Source organism: Manis pentadactyla, chromosome 8 (genome assembly GCF_030020395.1).
Source record: "Manis pentadactyla isolate mManPen7 chromosome 8, mManPen7.hap1, whole genome shotgun sequence".
Lineage (NCBI taxonomy): Eukaryota > Metazoa > Chordata > Mammalia > Pholidota > Manidae > Manis > Manis pentadactyla.
The window spans coordinates 91,540,001-91,562,050 of NC_080026.1; the positions used below are offsets into that span (position 1 = coordinate 91,540,001).

General features: G+C 47.7%; 1 protein-coding gene across 1 annotated transcript in view; it reads left to right on the top strand.

The window, feature by feature from the left end:
* LOC130684476 (hexokinase-1-like) overlaps nt 1–22,050 on the top strand; it is a 51,045-nt gene that overhangs the window by 26,320 nt on the left and 2,675 nt on the right. Inside the window, exons 7-16 of the mRNA XM_057505374.1 lie at nt 3,743–3,898; nt 6,209–6,442; nt 8,323–8,627; nt 10,029–10,177; nt 10,486–10,605; nt 12,177–12,272; nt 13,797–13,896; nt 16,298–16,481; nt 18,289–18,444; nt 21,268–21,501. Of these exons, the coding sequence (XP_057361357.1) occupies nt 3,743–3,898; nt 6,209–6,442; nt 8,323–8,627; nt 10,029–10,177; nt 10,486–10,605; nt 12,177–12,272; nt 13,797–13,896; nt 16,298–16,481; nt 18,289–18,444; nt 21,268–21,501 (1,734 nt within the window). The remainder of the gene's footprint in view (nt 1–3,742; nt 3,899–6,208; nt 6,443–8,322; nt 8,628–10,028; nt 10,178–10,485; nt 10,606–12,176; nt 12,273–13,796; nt 13,897–16,297; nt 16,482–18,288; nt 18,445–21,267; nt 21,502–22,050) is intronic.

Consider the following 22,050-nt stretch of genomic DNA (forward strand, 5'->3'; position numbering starts at 1 on the left):
TCCTGTGCACCTACTACATGCCAGCTCTGTGCTAGGCTCTGAGGATACAAAGCAGCACCTTCCCTTCAAAGATTTAAGATGTTATTTGGTGAGGTAAGTCACATATGCAAAGGAGTAGGTGAGAACCACATGAGTCATACAGATTTTAGGGAGATTGGAGAATGGAGAAACTTCTTCCATTAGTGTACAGACAGATGGATCAGAGTTGATAAAGAACATCAGGTTTATTGGGCAAGTTGTTTGGGCTTTGGAGAGGTCGTGGCTGTGGAAGTATGAGTGGCATTGTGCAGGGCAGTGTGGGTGTTGCCTCATTGGAGCTACTTACTTCCTGAAGCACATGCTCAGGTTCCTCTGTGATGTTAGCATGCTGCTAGCTCTCTCTTGGCCTCCCAGTAGCCTTATCCGGGAACTGGACGGCATCAGCGTGCTGAGAGGTGTTCACTGACCCTGTTGGCTTAACAGCCCTTATCCTATGCCAGAGAGAAATGGGAGCATTTTGAAACCTCTCATCCAAAAGATCTAGATATCCCAGGCTGAACAATTGGGCTTTCCACCTGAATTAATAGAATTGCATTACTGGCCTGTGCCCCTCCACTGGGAGTGGTGGTGGTCAATGGACTAGGTTTCTCAGTGAGAGAGTCCCAAGTTCTTAGAATTAGACTTGAATATCTACTTTGCTTCCTGCGACTAGGGCAGCAGCTTGGTGATAAAGGGCCCCAGTGCCAAAGCAGTGACAGCCAAAGGTTTTTTGCCCTCCCCAATCCATTGACCTAACTTCTAATTTTAACGTCTGGCCCCAGCTGGCATGAGGGTATTTCACGAGCCTGTTTATATGTTTCATGGGAGATCTGTGGATGTGCTTGATTACAGAGCTCCCTGAGGCACCTCGGGAGGTGTTCTGTAATATGTGGCATAAGCACCATAGTGCATCTCTGAAATCCTCAGATCTCCACATTCCCAAGCATATGTGACCCCAAGGGTTTCAGATAAGAGATTATGTGCCTGTAGTTACTATCAATCACTTAATCAGAAGTTGCCTTTCTCAGCAGAGCAGGTGGGGCAGTTACCTGTGGCAAGAGAGCAGTATGGCCTAGGTGTCTGTATCCTTAGCCCCAGTGTGAACACCCTGTGCCGGTTGGGTGGAAACCTAGATTTCTCTGACATCCACTTTGACGTATTTCTGAATTTTTCTGAAGGGCTGAACTGTATCCCCAGGCTGAACTGGGAACTGGGCTCACAGTTAGTTTGCAATAAACATTTTTGGAATGGAATGAAGATGGATATGTGGATAGATGGATGGGGGGTTATGGGAATGGGAGGTAGATGTAGGATGGGTGGTGGATGGGAGGTGGGAAGTGGCTGGGTGGAAAAACAGGTGACTGGACGACAGCGTAAAAGGGTGGGGTGAAGCCCATCTTCTCCAGTAGGCTTCCCTGCTTACTGATCACCATAGGTCAGGTCTTGTTGTGAACAATGCCAAAGAGATGACAAATTCTTGAATTGCGTCACATATTCCTGGAAATAGGCAACTGGCCAGATAGTTTTTTGCCAAAGCAGATTTTTGCTCTTCTCCCAGGCTCTGGCGTGAGTTTTTGAGTCTTCGCTTTGTCTTCTGTGCAGTGCCATGTTCTTCAAAGCCATTTTATCCTCACTGTGCCAGGGAAAGGTGTTTGTTAATTTAACTGATGAAGAAATGAATCCACTGCGACAATCTGATAGAACAAAAGTGGCCCAAGACTGTTGATGTTTAATCTGGCTTAAGGTTGGGGTTTTCTGCCCTGTTGAAAGTTTGAGTTTTTCACCGTGAGCTTTCAAAAAGTGTCTTCAAGAGGCATCCCATCATTTATGGACAAAAATCACCAGGGATGTTCTGGAGGAGTGGCTTTTCATTCCTGACTGCACACTGGAATTTCATGGGGGCCTTTGAAAACCATCCTGCTGTGCAGGCGTCCCTCACCCACCCATCTCCCTTCCCAGGCCTGATTGAGTTGGCCTGGGCTGGGACCTGTCCTCAGGAGCCTAAAAGTTTCCCAACTGATTCCACTTTTTAACCAGGCCTGAAAACATAGGTGTATTAGATTTGTGCAAAGCCTCTCATTGCCAAGGTGGGCTCTAGACCACCACACATCCATTCATTCATTTTGATTGAAGCTTGTGTTTATAGAGTTTACAGACTGTGTGTGCCCCTCCACTGGGAGTGGAGGGTATTTCCTTATCTGTGATATGGAGGTAATGATAGTGTCTGCCTCATAGGGTGTCCGTGAGGATGAAATAAGTTAATACATGGGAAGCACTTAGTAAACTGTGAGACACCTAACAAGGGCCATAGCTCATTACTAGCCAGACACTGCAGCCCTTTACTTGTATTAACCCATGTCCTCCATACAGCAGCCTTGTAAGTAGGGCCGTGCCATCATCCTGATTATCTAGGCTGGGAAACCAAGGCCCAGAGAGCTGAGCAGCACAGCCACTGCAGAGCCAGGGCTACGCCCAGGCAGTCTGGCTCCTGCCTGTTCTGAGATTCCAGCTCAGGGCTGCGCAGAGCCTGTTCCCACAGGTACTTGGGGCAGCACCTGGGCAGCTAGGATGCAGAAAGGTACTCTTCTGCCAGGGATCCTCAACACAGCCATGGCTGGAGTGGTTCTGTCTGGTCCTGTCAGGAGCGGGAACAATGAGAACTGTGTTTCTCTGCGGCCTGTGTTGGAGAGAGGGAGGGCTGAGTGCTCAGGTCCCAGCAGCATCCCTGGCTCCTGGGCCCAGCTCTGAACGGACAGACCGTTTTGCTCTGTTGTCACAGCAGCCTCCGAGGAGAGGTTGGCCACCTGATGTGGGCCTACCACTTTGGTTTGTCTTGCTCAGGGCTTCCTCTTGGCCCCTGCTCAGCCAGGATGGGGCCTAAGTCTGGCTTAGCTATTGCATCAAGCCCCAGTTTGCAGGCCTCTGCCCTGTAGCGCTGGGCTCACCGTGGCTGCGGCAGTGCACACCTCCCAGGGGAGGTGAGAGAGCAGATCCATTCCCTGACTGGCCAGTGGCTGAATGTGACCAGAGCAGTGGGATGAGCCGATTGGCTTTTAGCTGCTTAGAGCCCTCCCACGGAGTTTAGGGTCAGCCCAGTGCTTTCCAGCCCTAAAGCAAGTTCTTGGTCCTTTTGGCTAGAGAAGGAGAGCATGGCTGTCAGGGAGGTGACCAGTGACGAGTCTCCTGGAGAATGGCTGCATCTCAGCCCCGTCATCTACTCAACCTTCCCTCGGAGAAGGCATTTACCTTTTCTTAGCTGGGAAATGGAGAGACTACTTCTGGGCCACCCCCAACTCACAGGGCTTGGGGATCACCCTGCGAGCGTGATGGAGATGAAGGCCCTAAAAAGTGCAGTGTATTGTAGATTATCATATTCTGTTTATTTCTATCTGGGGGCCTTCTTGCCATCCCCAGTCTAAATCCTAACATTTTCCCTGCCCTGGGGCAGCCTTCCCTGCCTGCCCCTGTCCCTGTCCCATGGTGCTCACCTCCTGTTGCCCACCCTGGGGGTCTGGATGACACCTACCCCCTCTTCCCCCAACCCCTTGCTATCTCCTCATCATTGAACCAAACAAGTGCATGGTGTTTCCTGCCAGTGAGACTGAGCTTGTGGGGGTGAGGGGGTACCTTCTCCTCCTCTGTGTCTGCTGCAATCCTCGTGAGCTGCCCAGAGGTGGGCATGTAGGAAGGAACTGACCAGTGCCTGGGCACCTTTCTCCTGCAGGTTTGAGAAGATGGTCAGTGGCATGTACCTGGGGGAGCTGGTTCGACTGATCCTGGTCAAGATGGCCAAGGAAGGCCTCTTATTTGAAGGGCGGATCACCCCAGAGCTGCTCACGAGAGGAAAATTTAACACCAGTGATGTGTCAGCCATTGAAAAGTAGGTGCTGCCCCTTGAGGCCTTCTGGGGGGTGGGGCAGAGCAGAGCAATGGGTCCTGGTTGGGTGGGCTCATCCCTCAGGAGTGTCAGGCCTTTCTGAGTCAGTCTTCCCTCTCTCACTGACCCAACCTGCACTGGTCTCCCTGCAGGTACCTGGTGGCAGCGCATTAAAGAATATTTTAGTTCGCAGCAAATACTTCCTGGATGATTTAGTTACAAAAGCAGCCTCTTCTCCTTCACGCCCCCTGCAACCCAACACACACATAGGGTGAGATTAGAGGCCAGGAAGCAGATGATCCTAGTGGTGAACAAGGAACTGACTGAGCCTGGGGCCTGGGCCTGGAACTCCCCCTTGGGATTTCAGGACCTTCTCTGGACTGTGTTCCTGGGAACCTTAATGACCTTGAGATAATTAGGTGTTCTCTGAAGAAAGGGTTCTGTGGCCAGTAGGATTGGGAAATACTGCATATTTATCCTCCATTTAGAGATTGAAGTATTCATTATTATGTTAAGGAAAACCCAGTTCACTCTACTTAACCCATCATTTCCCAAACTTCTTTGTGCCTGAATCACCCTTCCCACTGCCCTTTACCCCCCCACACAGAAAGTTAACACCTGCTAACAGTCAGAAGTGTTCCCTGGCGTAACTAGTGTTGAGACACACTGGTTAACAGATGAGACAGGGCAGATAGATATAGAAGGACAGAGTCCAGCCAGCAGCCTATTAGCCTCAACTTAAGAAACACAGACTTCTCTGCTTTGACTGTTATTTGTGGTCCTTCACCCTGAGAGGGAAGGTGAACATGATTCTATTGGCAATGTGACATAGTTGGGCACCTCCAATTCTAAGGGACTCCTGTCTTGCGACTGGCTTCCATGTGCCACCAGGTTCTCTAAAGATACAGCTAGCTTGCTGCTGTAAATGGCCTTTCATCTCTGCATGAAGCAGTCATTCCCAGCACCCCTGCTGTGGTCCTGGAAATGCAGATAATGCAGGGCTCCATAGCTCTGGCTCCTGGGAGAAGATGCGCATTAGCTGTCTTTGTGGTTAGAGAAGGAGGCTGACAGAAGTGGAAAGGAGTTGACCTGGGCTTAACACTTCTGTCACATCCGCGTGCTGGCATTTGTCCCAGGATCACGCTCCTTTGGGAGCAGTCGGGGCAGTCACAGAAGCAGGGAGCCACACTACTGAGTTACTGACCATCTCTCTTCTCAAGCCTCCTGCTCAGCTGCTGGGAGAAGAGGAACAGGAGGCTCATCGCTTGTCTTCAAAGTCATTAACAAAGTCAGGAAATGCCTGGTTTGTTGCTGAGTTGTCTGCTGGTTTACCAAGAAAGAAAAATCCTCCTGAACTTCTAATAAAGGCTATCTCAGAAAAATGTGAACATCCTACTGGGGCAGATGTTGGAAACATTATCATTAAGATTAGAAGCAAGGCAGTATCACCCATTTCTATTAAACATTATCCTGGAGTTTGGGCCAGTGCTTAAAAGAAAAAGAAAAAGGAAAAGGAAATTAGAGACATAAGAATCAAAAAAAGAGGAAGTAAAAACTGTCATTATTTGCAGACGGTAATTGGATAGAACACCAAAAAATGTCTAGACAAATGAATAGAGTAACGAGAGGTTAGAAGTTGTCTGGAGAAAAGATACAGAAGTCAGCTATATTGCTGTGTATTGACAATAAGAATATCTACATATTTTAAAAATAAACCTTTTATTTTTAGGGTATTTCTAGATTCGTGGGAAAATTGCAAAGATAGCACAGGGTTCCCACATATCCTTGACCCAATTTTCCCTATTGTTAACATCTTACATTATTACTTCGGCACATTAAGAGAAAAAATATAAGAAAAAAATGTGTTTCTTTTTCCTAAGGACACCATCTATAATAGTAACAAAACTGTAAAGTACCTTGGAGTGAATCCAACAAAAGATACAGAAAACACTTAAGCAGAAAATTAAAATTTGACTAGAAAACATCAAGGAAGGATATGTAAGCCTTCCAGGGTAACTCATAGATCCCCAGAACAGGAGATCCCAAGCCTCCTGAGCACTGAGCCCTGGGGTGGAGGCAGCCAGAGCCACGTGGTTCTACCTCTCTGGGTGCCTGGCGTGTCATAGCGCATCAGAGTGCAGTTCTTTCTCCTGCTCCCCTTCTCATGCTCTTCTCAGGCGTTTGACCGTCTTAACTCCCATGCCATACACACAAGGTGACCTTCTGATCTTTCTAGGACCTCTGAGCCTCAGTGGTTTGCTCTCCCTGGTGTGGTCCTTACTTATAAATAAGTACGGGCCTCTAACCCCACAGGAATAAGGAAGGCCTTCACAATGCCAAAGAAATCCTGACCCGCCTGGGAGTGGAGCCATCTAATGATGACTGCATCGCTGTCCAGCATGTGTGCACCATTGTGTCCTTTCGTTCTGCCAACCTGGTGGCTGCGACACTGGGCGCCATCTTGAACCGCCTTCGAGATAACAAGGGCATACGCAGGCTGCGGACCACGGTTGGTGTCGACGGGTCTCTGTACAAGACGCACCCACAGTGAGTCTGCCCTTTGCTATCATTGGTACTCAGTACCTGTCTGGGCTCAGGACTTTCTCCAGAGGTCAGACTCTGGCACTCAGTGGAGGTTTTTGACAGATAAGACAACACCGATTTCTGGGCAGAAAGGTCAGAGCTGCCCACTTGGGAAGTTTCTGGCCCTCAGCTGATCTCACTAGTGTTGCTGTTGCTCTGCATGCTGTCATCTCTCCTCTTTTCATAAGTCTTGTTGGAGATTATGTAGTTCCCAGGATGCTGGGTGGAATTTGTCTATATTTTAAATTCTCTTGCCTGTCTGCATTTCATCAGAATCCTTCATCTTTACTATCTAGCTGGGGGCACAGTTGCAGTGCCCATATTCTTGTTTTAGAAGCTCCAGTGAAAGTCCCCCAAACCCTAAGACTTTACCTTTTTAAATGGGCAACCTGTTGATGCTTTGCATCTGAGAGCCAGAGGGAGGTGCCAGGGATCAGCGGTCCCCCTGACGACAGGGACTCATCGCCATGCTGCTCTCTGGTCTGTTGGGTGCTGTAGCTTCAAGAGCCTTCTGTGGCCACTAAGAGCATGGTTTGTACCATTTTGTGAATTCTAAAGGCGAATTCTAAGTCTTTATATACTACATTTTTGTAACTGCCTGTGACGTTCTTGGTGTGGGACCTCAGATATTTCTCCATTGTCTATATAGTGTATATGAGGTGGCCTTGCAGACACTCTACCTTCACACCCAGTTTGAGTGACAACTCAAAAATAAAACACGCCTTGTGTGTGACTTAAATTGAAATCGTTCTGTGTTGCTGAGGCGATAGGGTTTAAGCTAGTTAGATGCTGTTAACTGTTAATTTTATTTCTTTGTTTTCTCAAGGTACTTATAAAATTCTTGATAGTGAAACCAGCCATCTTTTGGTGGGGGGTGAATTTCTTGGCAAATTTGGAAATTACGGATTTGCAACATCGCATTCAAATTTTTTTTAATTGTAAAATTTACCGTCTGAACCATTTCTGAGTGTACAGTTCAGTTGTGTGAAGTGTGTTCACGCGGTTCTGCCATCACCACCACCAGCTGTCTCTAGAACTCTTCATCTACTACGTCCTCACATTTAAAAAAATTAACTGCTTGTTTATTTTAGAAATAATATATATTTGGTATAGAAATTTTAGGTAGTTCAAAAAATTACAGAGAAGTCATTTTTAATCCCCCCCACCCAGTTGATATTTTGGGATTCCAGTGTCCGCATTTCCTTTGGCAGGCAGCCTTCCATGGTTACAACAGACCGTAAGTATTGAGAAGGTTCTGTGTCTCACTGAATCCTGTCCTAAAGGCCTCTTCTAGCTCCGTGCTCAAAAAAAAATTTCTAGATGCTTGGGGCAGAGGGAAAGGGCCAAGTGAAAACAAAAAATTGATCATTGCCTCAATGCCAGTTACCAATCTAAGCATTTAATGAACTCACACGGCCCCCACTACATCACTGTCAGCTAGATACTGCCGCCCTCGAGGACTCCGAGGTCAGTGAGGGCGGAGCTCCCCGCTTGTCTCCTGGTCTGGCTTCCAAACACTGGGCTCTTGACCACTGTGCAGTATTATCTCCTTGTCATGCTGGTAGACAAAATCCTTTTTGGACCCTGAATTTTCTGTGTTCATTACACATATAATAATGAGAATCCTCTCTTTACATATGACTATGGGCAATTTCATTTTTCCTTTTTACTTAATCTGCATTTGCTACATGTTCTACAGTAGATATATATGTCTTATATAATGAGAAAACCAAGTATAGAAGATGGAATTAAAATGTGGAGAAAGAAAAGAAGGGGTCCCAGAGGTCCCTGACAGATGGCTCAATCCAACTGGGATGCACCCCTTCCCTCCCACCATCCTCCAGGTATTCCCGGCGTTTCCACAAGACTCTGAGGCGCTTGGTGCCTGACTCTGATGTGCGTTTCCTCCTCTCGGAGAGTGGCAGTGGCAAGGGGGCCGCCATGGTGACCGCGGTGGCCTACCGCCTGGCTGAGCAGCACCGGCAGATAGAGGAGACCCTGGCCCACTTCCGCCTCACCAAGGAGATGCTGCTGGAGGTGAAGAGGAGGATGCGGGCTGAGATGGATTTGGGGCTCAAGAAGCAGACACACGAAAAGGCAGCAGTCAAGATGTTGCCCTCCTTCGTCCGAAGCACTCCAGATGGGACCGGTGAGGGCCTGTGTGGGGGCTGACATGCCCCTCTGCTTTCCGGGCCAGTGACCCACTGAGAGTGGGACAGGGAGGTTGGCTTCTCCAGTGGGTGCATTTGCTCTGGGGTTGCATGATTTTGGCAAGAGCTAGACTCAAACTCTGCTTTCCATTTTTACCATTTTATCGCTGACCTGTCACATGTGTGACTTCCAGGCAAGCACCAGCTCTACCACCACAGCCCTGCTCAGTGGTAGAAAAACTTCTTGAAAGAACAAAGCTGGGCAAATCCTGCAGCACTGAGGTTGCTGTAGGATCTCTCACAAGCAATAAACCAGCAGAAGGATAAATACCCAATGCACCCTTCGTGAGCCCTGACAGTGTGCACGTGAGGCAGATGGGCCTGGGGATTTTCACACCCAGGCAGATTGGAGAACAGAATCCAACTCTTTATGTTGACCTTGCTGGTCCTCATTGGAGTTGCACTCTGTTGGTATTCTGAAGGGTTTCTTCGGTGCATCCTTGGAGTAATAAATGTCTGTGATATGAATGTGTTCTATGTGTAAGTTAACTTACTATTGCATTGTATTATTTATTGCATTGTAACCCACCCTAAACCTAGTGGCTTAAAACAGCAATCAGTTATTATTGATTACGTGTCTGAGGGTCAGCGGTTTGTTTATTACTCATATGGACCAGGCTCGACTCATGTTTGCTCTACTCATTCATGCAGTCACTGGTGGCCAGCTGGGAAACCTCCCTCACATGTCCAGCAGTTGGCTGGCTGTTAGCAGGGGTGCAGGAGTATCTGACCATGGGTCTCATCCTCCAGTGGGCCACGGGGCTTGTTCATATGGTAGCAGTAAGGTCCAGGAGGGAGAGGGAAGACTTCAAAGTTGGGACTGGCCTAGCTTTGCTTCTGCAATGCTCTGTTGGCCAAAGCAAGCAATGGGCTGGGCCAGATCCAGGGGGTTGAGAAGTAGATTCCATCTTTTAATGGGAAGAGCTGTAAAGTCAGTTTGCAAAGAGGCATGAGTATAGTGAGGAGAGTGATTGTGGCCATTTTTGCAAACATTCTACCCACTCACATAAATTGCCAATTTTTGTATGTAGTTCGCTAAAGTCAGGTCAGTGTTGCCAAGTGTTTCAGTAGCCCTAGTGAAGTTTATTATTATTTTTTGTTTATTGTGACAAGTGGCTCAGCCATGGGCCTTTTGTCCTTCTTGTGTGGCTCAAGGATCGTGATGGTCAGTGAGTGAGTGCCAGCCCCTCTCCGACCCTGAGCTGTGTGCTGGAGGGTGGACTTAGACTTTCTTCCCTGTCCTTAATACAGGCGTTCCCCTGGAAAGCATGAAGTCTTGGGATTACTGGCTGTCAGGAGACACTCATTTTTGATGTTCTTTATGTTCTTGACTATGACAGAGCACGGTGACTTCTTGGCCCTGGATCTTGGAGGAACGAACTTCCGTGTCCTACTGGTGAAAATCCGTAGTGGGAAAAAGAGGATGGTGGAAATGCACAACAAGATCTATGCCATTCCCACTGAAATCATGCAGGGCACTGGGGAAGAGGTGAGAAACATTTTGCCTTTCCACCACTGTGGCACATGTGTGTCACACACATGGGCAGTAGCATTGGTGGTTCCCCTAACCTGCTATGGGGTGCCTACAGCTGTGTACTTGTGTCCTGTGTCTGAAAGCATGGGGTACTTTCAGTGATGCTGGGCTTAATGATGGTTAGGAGGCTCTAAAAGATCTTCAAGGGGGGGTGCTTGCTCTGCATGTGTCATTGTGTGTACGTGTGTGTGCATTTATGCACTTGTATGTGTGTACCAAAAGTAGGAAACCAGAGCACAGTAACCCTTTCTTTTCTCCTAAAGCTGTTTGACCACATCGTCTCCTGCATCTCTGACTTCCTGGACTACATGGGGATCAAAGGCCCCAGAATGCCTCTGGGCTTCACCTTCTCATTCCCCTGCAAGCAGACGAGCTTGGATGCGGTAAGTCTCTGTCCTGAGGCGTTGGGCCTCGGGCGGTGCTGACTGGCCTGTGGCATGTGCTGGCTCAAGGCTTCCTCCAGTTTGAGGATCCTCCCTGGATGTTGAGTGACTCACATGTTACAGTGGGTTGACCCAAGTTTTATATCACACTCTCCAGTTCATCTTAAGCCTCTTCTCTCTTTTGTTGTTTAAAGTGTTCATCTCTTCTGGGATGCTTTCTGGCTCCTACAGGCAAAAGGAAGCTCTCCCTCCTAGGTGTTCCCTGTGCCTTTGACTGTTGCCTTGATGCTAGCATTTCTTACATAGGAGTGATTGTGTCTCTCTTTCTGCTATACTCTATGCTCCTTGAGGCAGGACTTGTGTTCCCCACTTGCCCCAGTACAGTGTTCTGTCAGGGGAGATACTTAAAAAGTGTGTTCATTGTTCACCATGTAAGAACTTGTTCGTTATGCTTCAGAAGATTGGAGACTGTTTAGAATTAGGTTTGGGGTTGATTAATGATTGTGCATTGAATCCCCTATACAGAATTTTATTGTTGTTAACAACCATTTGATCAATAAATATGAGAGATGCCCTCTCAAAAAAAAAAAAAGTGTTTTCAGTAGATGGGATGAAACAGGGTCGAAGATTAGGGCTTGGCACCTGCTAAGTACTAAGTGCTGGGTACAGACTGAAGGTTACAGTTCCGGTCCTCGGGGCCACAGGGGCCATAGTCTCACGGAGGGCCTCAGCTTCACCCTGGCAGCTCCAGCTCTGTGCCTAAGGGCTGTTGGTTCGTGTCGGGGGGATCCCAGCCAAGAGGACCCAATGGTGCAGAGTCACAGAGGCAAGACCCGGCCTGTGGTACTGGAAGGGCCTCAGGTGTCTCTGTGAGTCATAGGTGGGGGTGTGGCCAGGGAGGAGGCCCAGTTGGTGACATCCTATCGCAGGGGCCTTGGGCCAGGTTTGAGGCATGGGATGAGCAGCACTAGGGAGCAAGGAAGGGCCGCCTGCCTGTGCAGCCACTCAGCCCAGTCACTGTGCTGGCCTGGGGCTTTGCGCCTCTTCGGCCCCTTTAGATCTCAGCAGGGAGGTCATATAAACTTGCTTTTTGCAGTGTTTGAAGACCTGGTGATTTTTTAAAGCAGTTCACTTATACCATCACCTGGTGCTCATGGTGGTGCGCGTATCCCCAGCCAGTGCAGAACTTCAGTCCAGTCAGACCTAGAATATGCTTTAGGTAGTAAGAGTGCTGCTAAAAGTTTGCATTTCTCCAACAACTTATGTTGTTGGCAAGCTATTCTTTAGGGGAACTGGTTGGTTGTACCAGGGGTAGCACCATTAACCTTCTGTGCCTTACTTTCTCCATCTGTGAAATGGAGATTATAAGCTAGGCTGCAGTGGGCACAGTGAGGAGGGGTGGGTTCTTAGGAAGGACTATTCATGTCTTATCAGATTGGGCCTCAGATGTTCCAGTGCCATCTCACTATAAATTCTCAGCAGATGTTTAGTTGGAGGGGAGGGAGGGAAATTTTGTATTCTGCCCAGAAGTTTAGTAAAACAGGACTCTCCTGGTGCCGTTCCTGTTTCAGGGCATCTTGATCACCTGGACGAAGGGTTTTAAGGCAACCGACTGTGTGGGCCATGATGTAGTGACCTTACTAAGGGATGCTGTAAAAAGAAGAGAGGTAACTATTAAAAGGATGTTTTAAAAAAATCCTTACTGTTTTTTTGGGTTATAAAAATTGTACTTGCTTGTCATAAAAAATTCAAATAATAAACGTGTGACCTGGATAAAAGAAGTTTCCCCAACTATCAGCCATAAAACAGATGAAGGAGGGTTTAAGAAAGGTAAAATCATGACTGTCCTACAGATTGCAGAAGAGAAAAACACGTCCCCACCATGGGCACAGCCTGGCAGTATCAGTCAGAGTTCCCAGTTGCACACACACAGTGTTGCAGAGCACAGACATCACAGTCCCTCTGAGTATAATGGAATTAGATGAGAATAAGGGGACTCCATAATCCCATCGGAGCTCCGCACACACTCCGAGAATTGCCCTGCTTCGTGACAGCATCCAGTCCAGAGCAAAGCCCTGTTTCTTTGATCCCTCCAAAGCCACCAACACAGGTTCAAAACCTACAAGTGTTTCTAACACTTTCTGGGATTGCCTGTGTTGGAACCAGTCAGTAAGCCCAGCTTTGTTTGACTATAGGTGTGTTTCTGCTGGTGTTTGGCTGGAGGACATTGATAAAATTTAAAATGAAAAATTCCAAAGAATTTATATAACTCATTTAATGAGATAATCAGTAAGAGGGGGAAAAAAGATCAGTTCAGGTGTCTCCATTCAAAAGATCAGAGAAATACAAAAGCAATCTGGAAGGCTGAAAGGAATGGGTTTGAAAGAGGGAGGAATTGCACCCAGAAGAGTACGCTAGACAGCAGCTAATGTTTCATTGCAAAGAGGCCTGGTGATCTGTTTACCCATTTCACAACTCTTAATGCTCATGTTCTTCCAGCTTACTTTCCATGCATATAACATATACACACATATGCACATTTATTTTTACATGGTAAGCTACATATACTGTATTACAACTTCCTTTTTCCATTTACTATGAAAGTCACCTTTCGTGCCACTGCATATAGACCAACCTCACTGTTTTTCGCGTCTGTACAGGATTCCAGTGTTTGCCTGAGTCATGGTCTACATAGCCCCTTTTGATCTATATTTGGGTTATTTCTCTCTCTGGCTCATGCAAGTCATGCAGTAAATATCCTTGTATGTACCTTGGGGTACCTGCATGGCTGTTTCTACAGGACAGGTTCTGAGAAATGGATTTCATATTTCCATTTTGCTCTGTGAAATGCTATAACATTTGAAACTCCCAAGACAAGAGCTATTTGGCCATTGCCCCATGTCTTTTCTCCATTCAGCAGTTCCCTCTGCATTGCCTCACTAACTACGCAGGACCATCTGTGAAATGGGAAGAATACTTCCTTTCTTTAGAGCTCAGATTTCAGGTACATCATTAATAGTAGGTGTGTAGTCAGTGAAGGGGCATTAAATTACCTTTTATAGAGGCTGGTAAGAAAGCTGTTTGAGGTGGTGTGTTAGTGCCTCTCTGAGTGTGTGCCGCAGAGTGAACTGGCTGACTCCAAGCCAGGAAGCACTGTCCCTCCCCTAAAGCTGTGTCCTCTCTTCCCGAAGGAATTCGACCTGGATGTGGTGGCTGTGGTCAACGACACGGTGGGCACCATGATGACCTGTGCTTATGAGGAGCCCACCTGTGAGGTTGGCCTCATCGTAGGTGGGTGTCCTGGAGGTCTCTCTCCTTGGGGTGGGAGGGCTGGGTTTCCCTGCTCTGTGGGGCCTTGAGCCAGTCTCTGGAGGGCAGGATATCTCTCAGTTCCATCCCCTTACTGCCTCCTGAGTTTCATCCTGGACGATGGCTGCAGGGCTCGCCAGGGGCCTTCCTCCTCCCAAACACCCAACCTGACGCCTGTGACCTGACCGTCAAGACCAGGCTCTGCAGTAATGAGCCCAAATGGCTCACATGGCTTGGAGCCACGGTGGGAATAGCTGGGGCTGGCCTGGCTAGCAGGGCAACTGTTAGGCTTGTGCAGAGGGGCTCCGGGCAGGCATTAGGGTCCTGCAACTGGGAAAGAAGCAGAGTCCTCCCTCCTCTCCTGACCATGGGAAAAGTCCAGAGAGTAGTCTGGGCACCATTTTGCCCTTATTAGCCACTGTTTGTGAGTGGCCCCGGCTACTGAAGTAGATTACAAGGAGGTCGCTCTGTAGATTGTTTCCTTATAGTGCAAACACGGTAGGGATCTGTAATTCCTGAAGCATACTGACCTCAGCTGTGGGACAACCATTGGTCCACTTGAACCTGCTCCTAGTGTCGGGAGGCCAGGAAAAGGCCCATTTGTTAGTCAACATCCGCATATGTAGGAGCAGTGGCACTGCTGCTGTGCGGGGTATTTGCTAAGTACCTGGGAGATTGGTATAAGGCCCCAGCAGGCTCCCTCCTGGCGCCAGGAAGGCCTTTTCATATGCTGTCATATACTTTTGGCTCCTGTGGTCATTCAAAAACTGGGGAGTAGCTTCCAGTAGAAAGGTTGTCTGGGGCCTGGTTCTGGGGCTTTTGTTTCTTACTGTCTTTTCCAAAGCTTGCTTTCTTCACCCAGCCCCACCTTGCCTTCCGTGTATGAATGGACATAGGTAAGAACTGTACAGCTGGAGGGACACAGCGCATTCTCCACTTCGGGCCAGGCCCAGCCTGGGAGGGAGGTTAGGGCCGCCCAGTTCAGGGCCGCCCCTTAGCTGTGCTTGGCCCCGGGCACAGAGCTGGGACAGGTTCTCCATGGCTCCAGCTGCATTCAGAGTCACATTTTCCTTTCCTCATCAATTGATCTCTTTGCTCAAAACACCCAAGGGCAAGAAGTAGGGCTTACAAGTTTTAGCTTTCTTTGTATCCCTTCCTATTTCTGGGGCTTCTCTTCTCAGTTTTACACTTTGGCTGAAAGGAGCTAAGAAAACAAAACAAAACAAACAAAAAATCAACCGAGTTACACAGTTAGAAGCCTCTGCAAATTCTGTGTAAGTTTCTTTAGAGAGGATGGAAAGACCAAAGCCCTTTGCTCTGGTCAGTGCGAATGGCCTTGTACTTGCTGGTGGTGGTGGAAGCCTGTCTCCATCTCTGTCCACTCTGGAAGGTCCTGGCCATTCAAAGTGAGGACCTCAGGCCAGCAGCATTGGTATCACCTGGGAGCAGAGTCCCCGGCCCCACACCGCAGCCCTCCTGAATCAGAACCTGCATCTCGCAGGGCCCCCCAAGTGATATTGGCATTGATTAAAATATTTGTTTAAGTAGCCCCGTGCTGGGGAGTTGAGGGGTGAAAATCAGGCTTTTGAGCCCCTGGGAACCCTCAGATTGGGTGGGTACACTCAGGGAAATGTTCCTTTTCTCAGGAGAATCATGATATTTTCAGAGGTCTGTGATACCACAACAGTGAGAAACCATTGCTTTAGAAAGGCACTCTTGAAATGCTCAGGACACTGGCCTTCCTGTGGGCTTCATTCTGGGACACAGAGTAAAGTTTTTTGAGTAGACATAGTCCATGACCATCTTTGATAAAATAAATGGACATCCATGGTATAATAGTAGACAACTCCTCAGTATAATATGTGTGTGTGTGTGTACAGCTATGTATATATGTGTCTGCATGTATGTATATATAGAGAGAATGCCTTCCATTCATACACGGAAGGCAAGGTGGGGCTGGGGGAAGAAAGCAAGCTTTGGAAAAGACAGTAAGAAACAAAAGCCCCAGAACCAGAAATTATTCAGAAATTTCCAGTCTGAATATTGCCTAAACTAATGTCATTGAGGATACATCCATTCATTGTAAGAGTGTCTCCTATTAAAGTAAGTAGAGCCCTGCCTGGACAGGTAAACACATAGGCTCTCCATATTGATGTCTTCATATGAAGCAAGTTAATTAAGTGCAATCTGGTGGTTTAATAATCTGACTTTCCTTTTATATTTATAGACTTTCCTGGAAAATGTTAGGAAAGCAAAGCTATTATTTTCTTCATCTCAAAAATATACCCCATGTCTGGAATCTCAGGCCCTCGGCCTGGTTCCAGGATCCCCCCGCCCCCAGCACGACAGCACGGCCACTCAGTCCTCCCCCTGTGTGTTTCAGGGACCGGCAGCAATGCCTGCTACATGGAAGAGATGAGGAACGTCGAGATGGTGGAGGGAAATGAGGGACGAATGTGCATCAACATGGAGTGGGGGGCCTTCGGGGACAATGGGTGCCTAGACGATATCAGAACAAACTATGACAGACTGGTGGATGAGTATTCACTGAACCCTGGGAAACAAAGGTAATTCTTGTGGAGGAGACACGTAAGGAGTCAGGATGGGCAGGGTGTGTGCCTGCATCCTGCCTGTTACAGTGGAAGAAGTTTCTAGCAGGGATGGGGTTTGGACAGAGGCTTGGGAGACTGGTCCCTCAGGTTCTCTCCTGACCTGGGGTTTGGGCCCAAGGAGAGCAGAATAAGGGGAGGAGTGGGGGATGGGCATCCTACGTGCTACAGGGGGGCCCGAGTCCATCAACCCATCCAGGTGCTCTCTCTGCATAGAGGACAGAGTGGAGTGGCCACACCACTTCCCTCAGGGACCATGTTCATCTTGGAACAGTCTCACCTCCCCCATGCTCTCTTCTCCATCATACTAATAGAAGCCCCTTGGTCAGCAGGTTTTTGTTTTTAGTGGAAATACAACACACTTGACCTGCAATTGTCAAAGGACAAGGGAAATTAGGACATGGCCAGTGTAGGTGGGAATAGGGGTGGGGTGGGGGTCTGGGCAGGGGTGAGGTGAGGCCCAGGTCCACTCATGCTTCCCACAGCTGGCCTCTGGAACCACCCAGTGGCTGGTTGGAGCTTTGCAGCTCGGGTCTCAGGGACTCTGCCTGACATGGGTCAGGCCATCCGCTGCCATAGCCAGTGTGGGTTGGTCCCAGCTTTTCCCCAGGAGCAGAGAGAAGGGCTGGGGTAGAACAGAGCTGTTCTCCAGCCACCCTCAAGACTTTTGCCTTTTCCATATACCGTCTATGCTTACTTAATGGTTTTAAATCAGCTTATATTCCTTACTTAAATTTAATGAGGGAGAAAAAAAGGGAAAACCAGTATTAGCATAAATAACTGGTAACCATAAAATGAATATGGCAGAGAGCAGCATTCAATTCTAGCTACTGTTGCCTACCAAGGTTGTAGAGCAAAACCCCCAGTGATGATAAGGGAAGGGTTAAAGCCATATTAGCACCAAACTGAGATGGTCTCCTTGATGGAATAAAGACTGGGTAGGAATTGGCAATAATAGCGCTATTCCGTGTTTTTACTGAGGACCACCTGAAATCTGGAGTCTCCAAATTCCAGTGGGCACTCCCCAGCTTGAGGACACTGGGATTGGATGTGTGCTGTGGAAGCGCTGATGTCGTTCATCATTTCATGAGGCCCTTGAGCATGCACAGGGCAGGAGTTAGAAGCCCCAAGAACAGGTTGCCCTCAGGAGTACAGATGCCGCCTGAATCCTGCAGTCTGTGTGGCTTTCTCACTCTTCTGGGTGCTTGACCAGTACTCCGGGCTTCTGCAAAACCTTCCAAAAACCTCATAGGAACTTTCTTCTTGTTTCTTCTTATCCTTTGAAGACTCAGCTCAATCAGTTGCTTATTCTGCAAATACTCACTGAGCAATGACTGTGAGCCAGGCAGTGTGTGGTCTCAAGGCTTTTGCTGCAGGGATGACGAGAGGCAGTGGACCCAGGTGCAGGAGAGGGGAGGGTGTGTGAGAGCCTGAGATGGGCAGAAATAGCCTGGTCTGGGGGAGGAGGACAGGCCTCTCGGAGAAGAAATGTTTGAGCTGAGACGTAGTGTGGGATTTCACCAGACAATGGAGGAAGGCGGTGAGGAGGGAGACGGTGTAGCACTTAGACGTTAGTGCTGCTGGTTTTGTTTCTCGTCCAAGGGAGGGTTGAGAATCCTCCAGTCCTTCCTGGTTTACTTTCTGCCTCTGCTGGGAGCACAGGACTGGGCATGTAGATTGGGGATGGCTTCAGGGTAAGAAGCCCAGGGTTACTGGGAGCCTGAAGGTGTCAGTTAGATGCTCTAGCCTGTTCCTCCTGTTTTAGGTTTGAGAAGATGATCAGTGGTATGTACCTGGGTGAAATTGTCCGCAACATATTGATCGACTTCACCAAAAAGGGATTCCTCTTCCGCGGGCAGATCTCTGAGACACTGAAGACTCGGGGCATCTTTCAGACCAAGTATCTCTCTCAGATCGAGAGGTGAGCGGGGAGGGGTTTGTTGGAGGTGGACCTGGAGTAGTAGGCCCTGAGCAGTTGAATAGTGAAGTTACATAATTTTGTTATAAGTCATTTTCTTTTTACTCATCCTTTATGTTGGGGCATTATATTGATTTGCTTGAAATTATGTGTGTAAGTAGGAGAAAAGGTGCATTAGGACATTTGTATTGAAGGGGCACTGAGTCCATTGGAGCCAAGAACCACTGGCCTTGCCCACCCTCATTTCATCTGAGAGGCAGCCTGCGATTGTGTAGCTCGGTCACCCCGTGTGTGTGCCTCACAGCAGAGTGCTTCTGTCTGCCTCCTGTTTCTCTCATGTGGAGTGAACACTGTGTCTGCCTTGGCCTTTTCCATGGTGAGCTGTGAGAGAGGGTAGAACATGCTCTGTAAAAGCAAGAGCAGTTGTGCAAAAGCCACCTTATTTTTAGAATGGTCATAATAGCAAAGGTAACAGCGGCTCTGCTGGCGCCTGCTCACTGCTCTCCCCCATGCCTGATTCTGTGACCTGCACGGGAAACTCACTGCCCACCAGAACCGAAGCAGTGGAGTAGATGGCATCCAGAAGGCCCCTAAACGGTGGCTCTGGAAGACCTGAGCACATCAATGGTAGCATTTCACAGCCACGGGGGAGAGGGGCGCTGTCTGCAAATGGTGCTGGGTGCTCACTAGTGACTAGGAAACAAGTTCCAGTCTTCTTTCTTATTCTAAATTCGTCCAAGAGCTAAATGGGGGGGAAAAAAGGAGCCATAAAACAATGAGAAGAAAGTATCAGTGAATATTTTTCATAACATTTTTGATTGTGGTAAAATACATGTAACATTTACCATTGCAGCCATTTTGAAGCATATAGTTCAGTGACATTAAATTCTTTCACATCGTTATACAGTCATCGCCATCATCTATCTCCAAAATTTCTTCATCTTCCTAAACTGAAACACCGTATTAGTTAAACACCAATGCCCCATTTGTCCCTCCCCGAGCCCCAGCAACTACCTGCCTACTTTCTGTCCCTATGAATGTGACTACTCTAGGTACCTCATGTAAGCGGAATCATACAGTATTTGTCCTTTCCGTCTCTGGCTTATTTCACTTAGCATAATGTCTTCAAGGCTCATCCATGTTGTAGCACATGTCAGAATTTCCTTTAAAGACAGAATAATATTCTGTAGTATGTATGTGCACATTTAGTTCATCTATTCATCTGTCCATGGCCACTCAGGTTGCCTCGACCTTTTGGCTATTGTGAATAATGCTGCTGTGAACATGGGTATACAAACACACAGTCAAGTCCCTGCTTTCGATTCTTTTGGGTATATATCCAGAAGTGGAATTACTAGATCATACCATGATTTTATTTTTAATTTTTTAAGAAACTACCATACCATTTTCTGCAGTGGCTGCACCACTTTGCATTCCCACCAACAGTATACATGACGGTCCAACTTGTCCACATCTTCACCAACACTTATTATTTTCTCTATTTTTAATAGAGCCATCCTGATGCGTGTGACTTGGTAGGAAAGGTCTTTTTAAGCATAATTGTGAAGAAAGAAATCATAAAGAAAAAATTGCCAAACTTAGCTATACATAGCTTCTGTAAGTTAAAAAAAAAATCAGTCATCAAACCTAAAAAGTGAGAATCAAAGTAAGGAAAACATTTGCATTGTATATGACAGGATGCACCCTTGCACAGTGCGTGAGAGCACTGGCAGGTCTGGTATTGAGACCTGCTCGGTCCCACTGGCTGTGTGCTTTGAGTTTGAATTCAGTCTCCCAGCCAGTTTCCTCATCTTTAAAAGGGCGTGATCCTGCATATATCCATTGGTTGTTAGGAGGAGGAAATGAGGTCATGTATGTAAAGCACCTATCCCATACTAAGTCCTCAAAAAAGTGTTCTTATCACTGTCATTATCATCATCAGTCATTGTCATCTCTTTCAGTTTAGCAAGAACAGCCAAATATCCCAGGAGAACAAAAGTCTTGACATAATAGTAGTTCATATGGTCAATAAACAAATGAAAAAACAAAGGTCGTCTCAGGAATAGAGAAGATTGCAGATTAAACCACAGTGTGACACCATTCTTACCAAAGTGTCAAAGGTTTTGAAGAGACCCTTTCCACTGGGTATAAGTATGGGCAAACTCAGCTGGGGAGACAGTGACTTGACATAACTTCTGAAAGGCACTTGGAAATATGTATCAGAAGCCCTTTGATCCAGACATGTGTCCTAAGGGAAAAATCATTTGCACACAAAGCTTTCTGAATAGGAAACTTCACCAGAATGTTACTTCATAATAGCAGGAAATTACAAACAAATTTCTCTAAACTGGCTAAATAAACTACGATGTGTCCCCAGAATGAATACTATGGCAGCCTTTTCCAATCCTCATCTCAGATAAGAATGTGGGAAATTGCTCAGATGTATGAAACAGGGAAAAAGCAAGAAAGAAAACCACCTAAGAAGGATGAGCCCATTTGGCACATCAAAATTACAAAGATTTTCTTTGGTGATGTTTAAGAAAAGAAATGGGAAAGAAATATATAAATATATTAATAGCATTTTCCCTGGTGTTGGGATTGTGGATACTTTTAATTTTCCAATTTTCATTTTTCTGAATTTGGCAAGTTTTCAACAATTTAACATGTAATACTTTTTAAAAAGATACAAATAAATGTTATTTTGAAGGGAAAACCCCCCACAACCCAGGTAAGTACAGTGATTTGGGGCCCATCCTGCGGGGTCAGCTTCCAGGCTGTTCTCATGGATCCCACCTCATCCAGCTTCTTGGTTTTCGTCTGCCACAGTGACCGATTAGCGCTGCTCCAGGTCCGGGCCATCCTCCAGCAGCTGGGCCTGAACAGCACCTGTGACGACAGTATCCTTGTCAAGATGGTGTGCGGGGTGGTGTCCAGGAGGGCGGCACAGATGTGTGGCGCCGGTGTGGCTGCTGTGGTGGATAAGATCCGCGAGAACAGGGGGCTGGACCATCTCAGCGTGACTGTGGGGGTGGATGGAACACTCTACAAGCTACATCCGCAGTGAGTGGGGCTTCCGGTGGGTGGGCAGAGCTTCCTGGGCTGCTGAGTTCCCTTGATGGTTATGGGACATGATCGTGGGAAATTCTGCACTGGGACACAGCCTCCCAAAGGCTGTGCGGTCAGAGAGTGGGGCTTGTCTGCGACTGGGTAATGAGCTGCTGTCAAGTTTAACTGGGGTCCTTGGGGAGGTAGAGAAGTGGCTTCACTTGACCAGCTCCCACATCCTTTAACTAGTGACATGGCATGACCCACCCTGCCCCTCCTGGGTCCCTCTTAGGTCAGGCAGAGTCCAGGTGGGGAGCAGAAAGGGAGGTGAGGGTGGGCCTGGGTTTACCCACCAGCCTGGTTAGCTGCAGGCTGGCAGGAGGCCGCTTTTGGTAAGTGGGAGACGGAGTGAAGGACTTGGGGAGGAGGGCCCATTGATTTTTCACTTGCTAAATCAGTTTTTAAGAGGCTTGGAAAGGAGAAGATTTGACCCTGGGCTTTGTAGCAGGGAAGGGGTGGGGAGCGGCGTCCTTTCGGTCAAGTGTCTGGCACCCATTCCGGAGA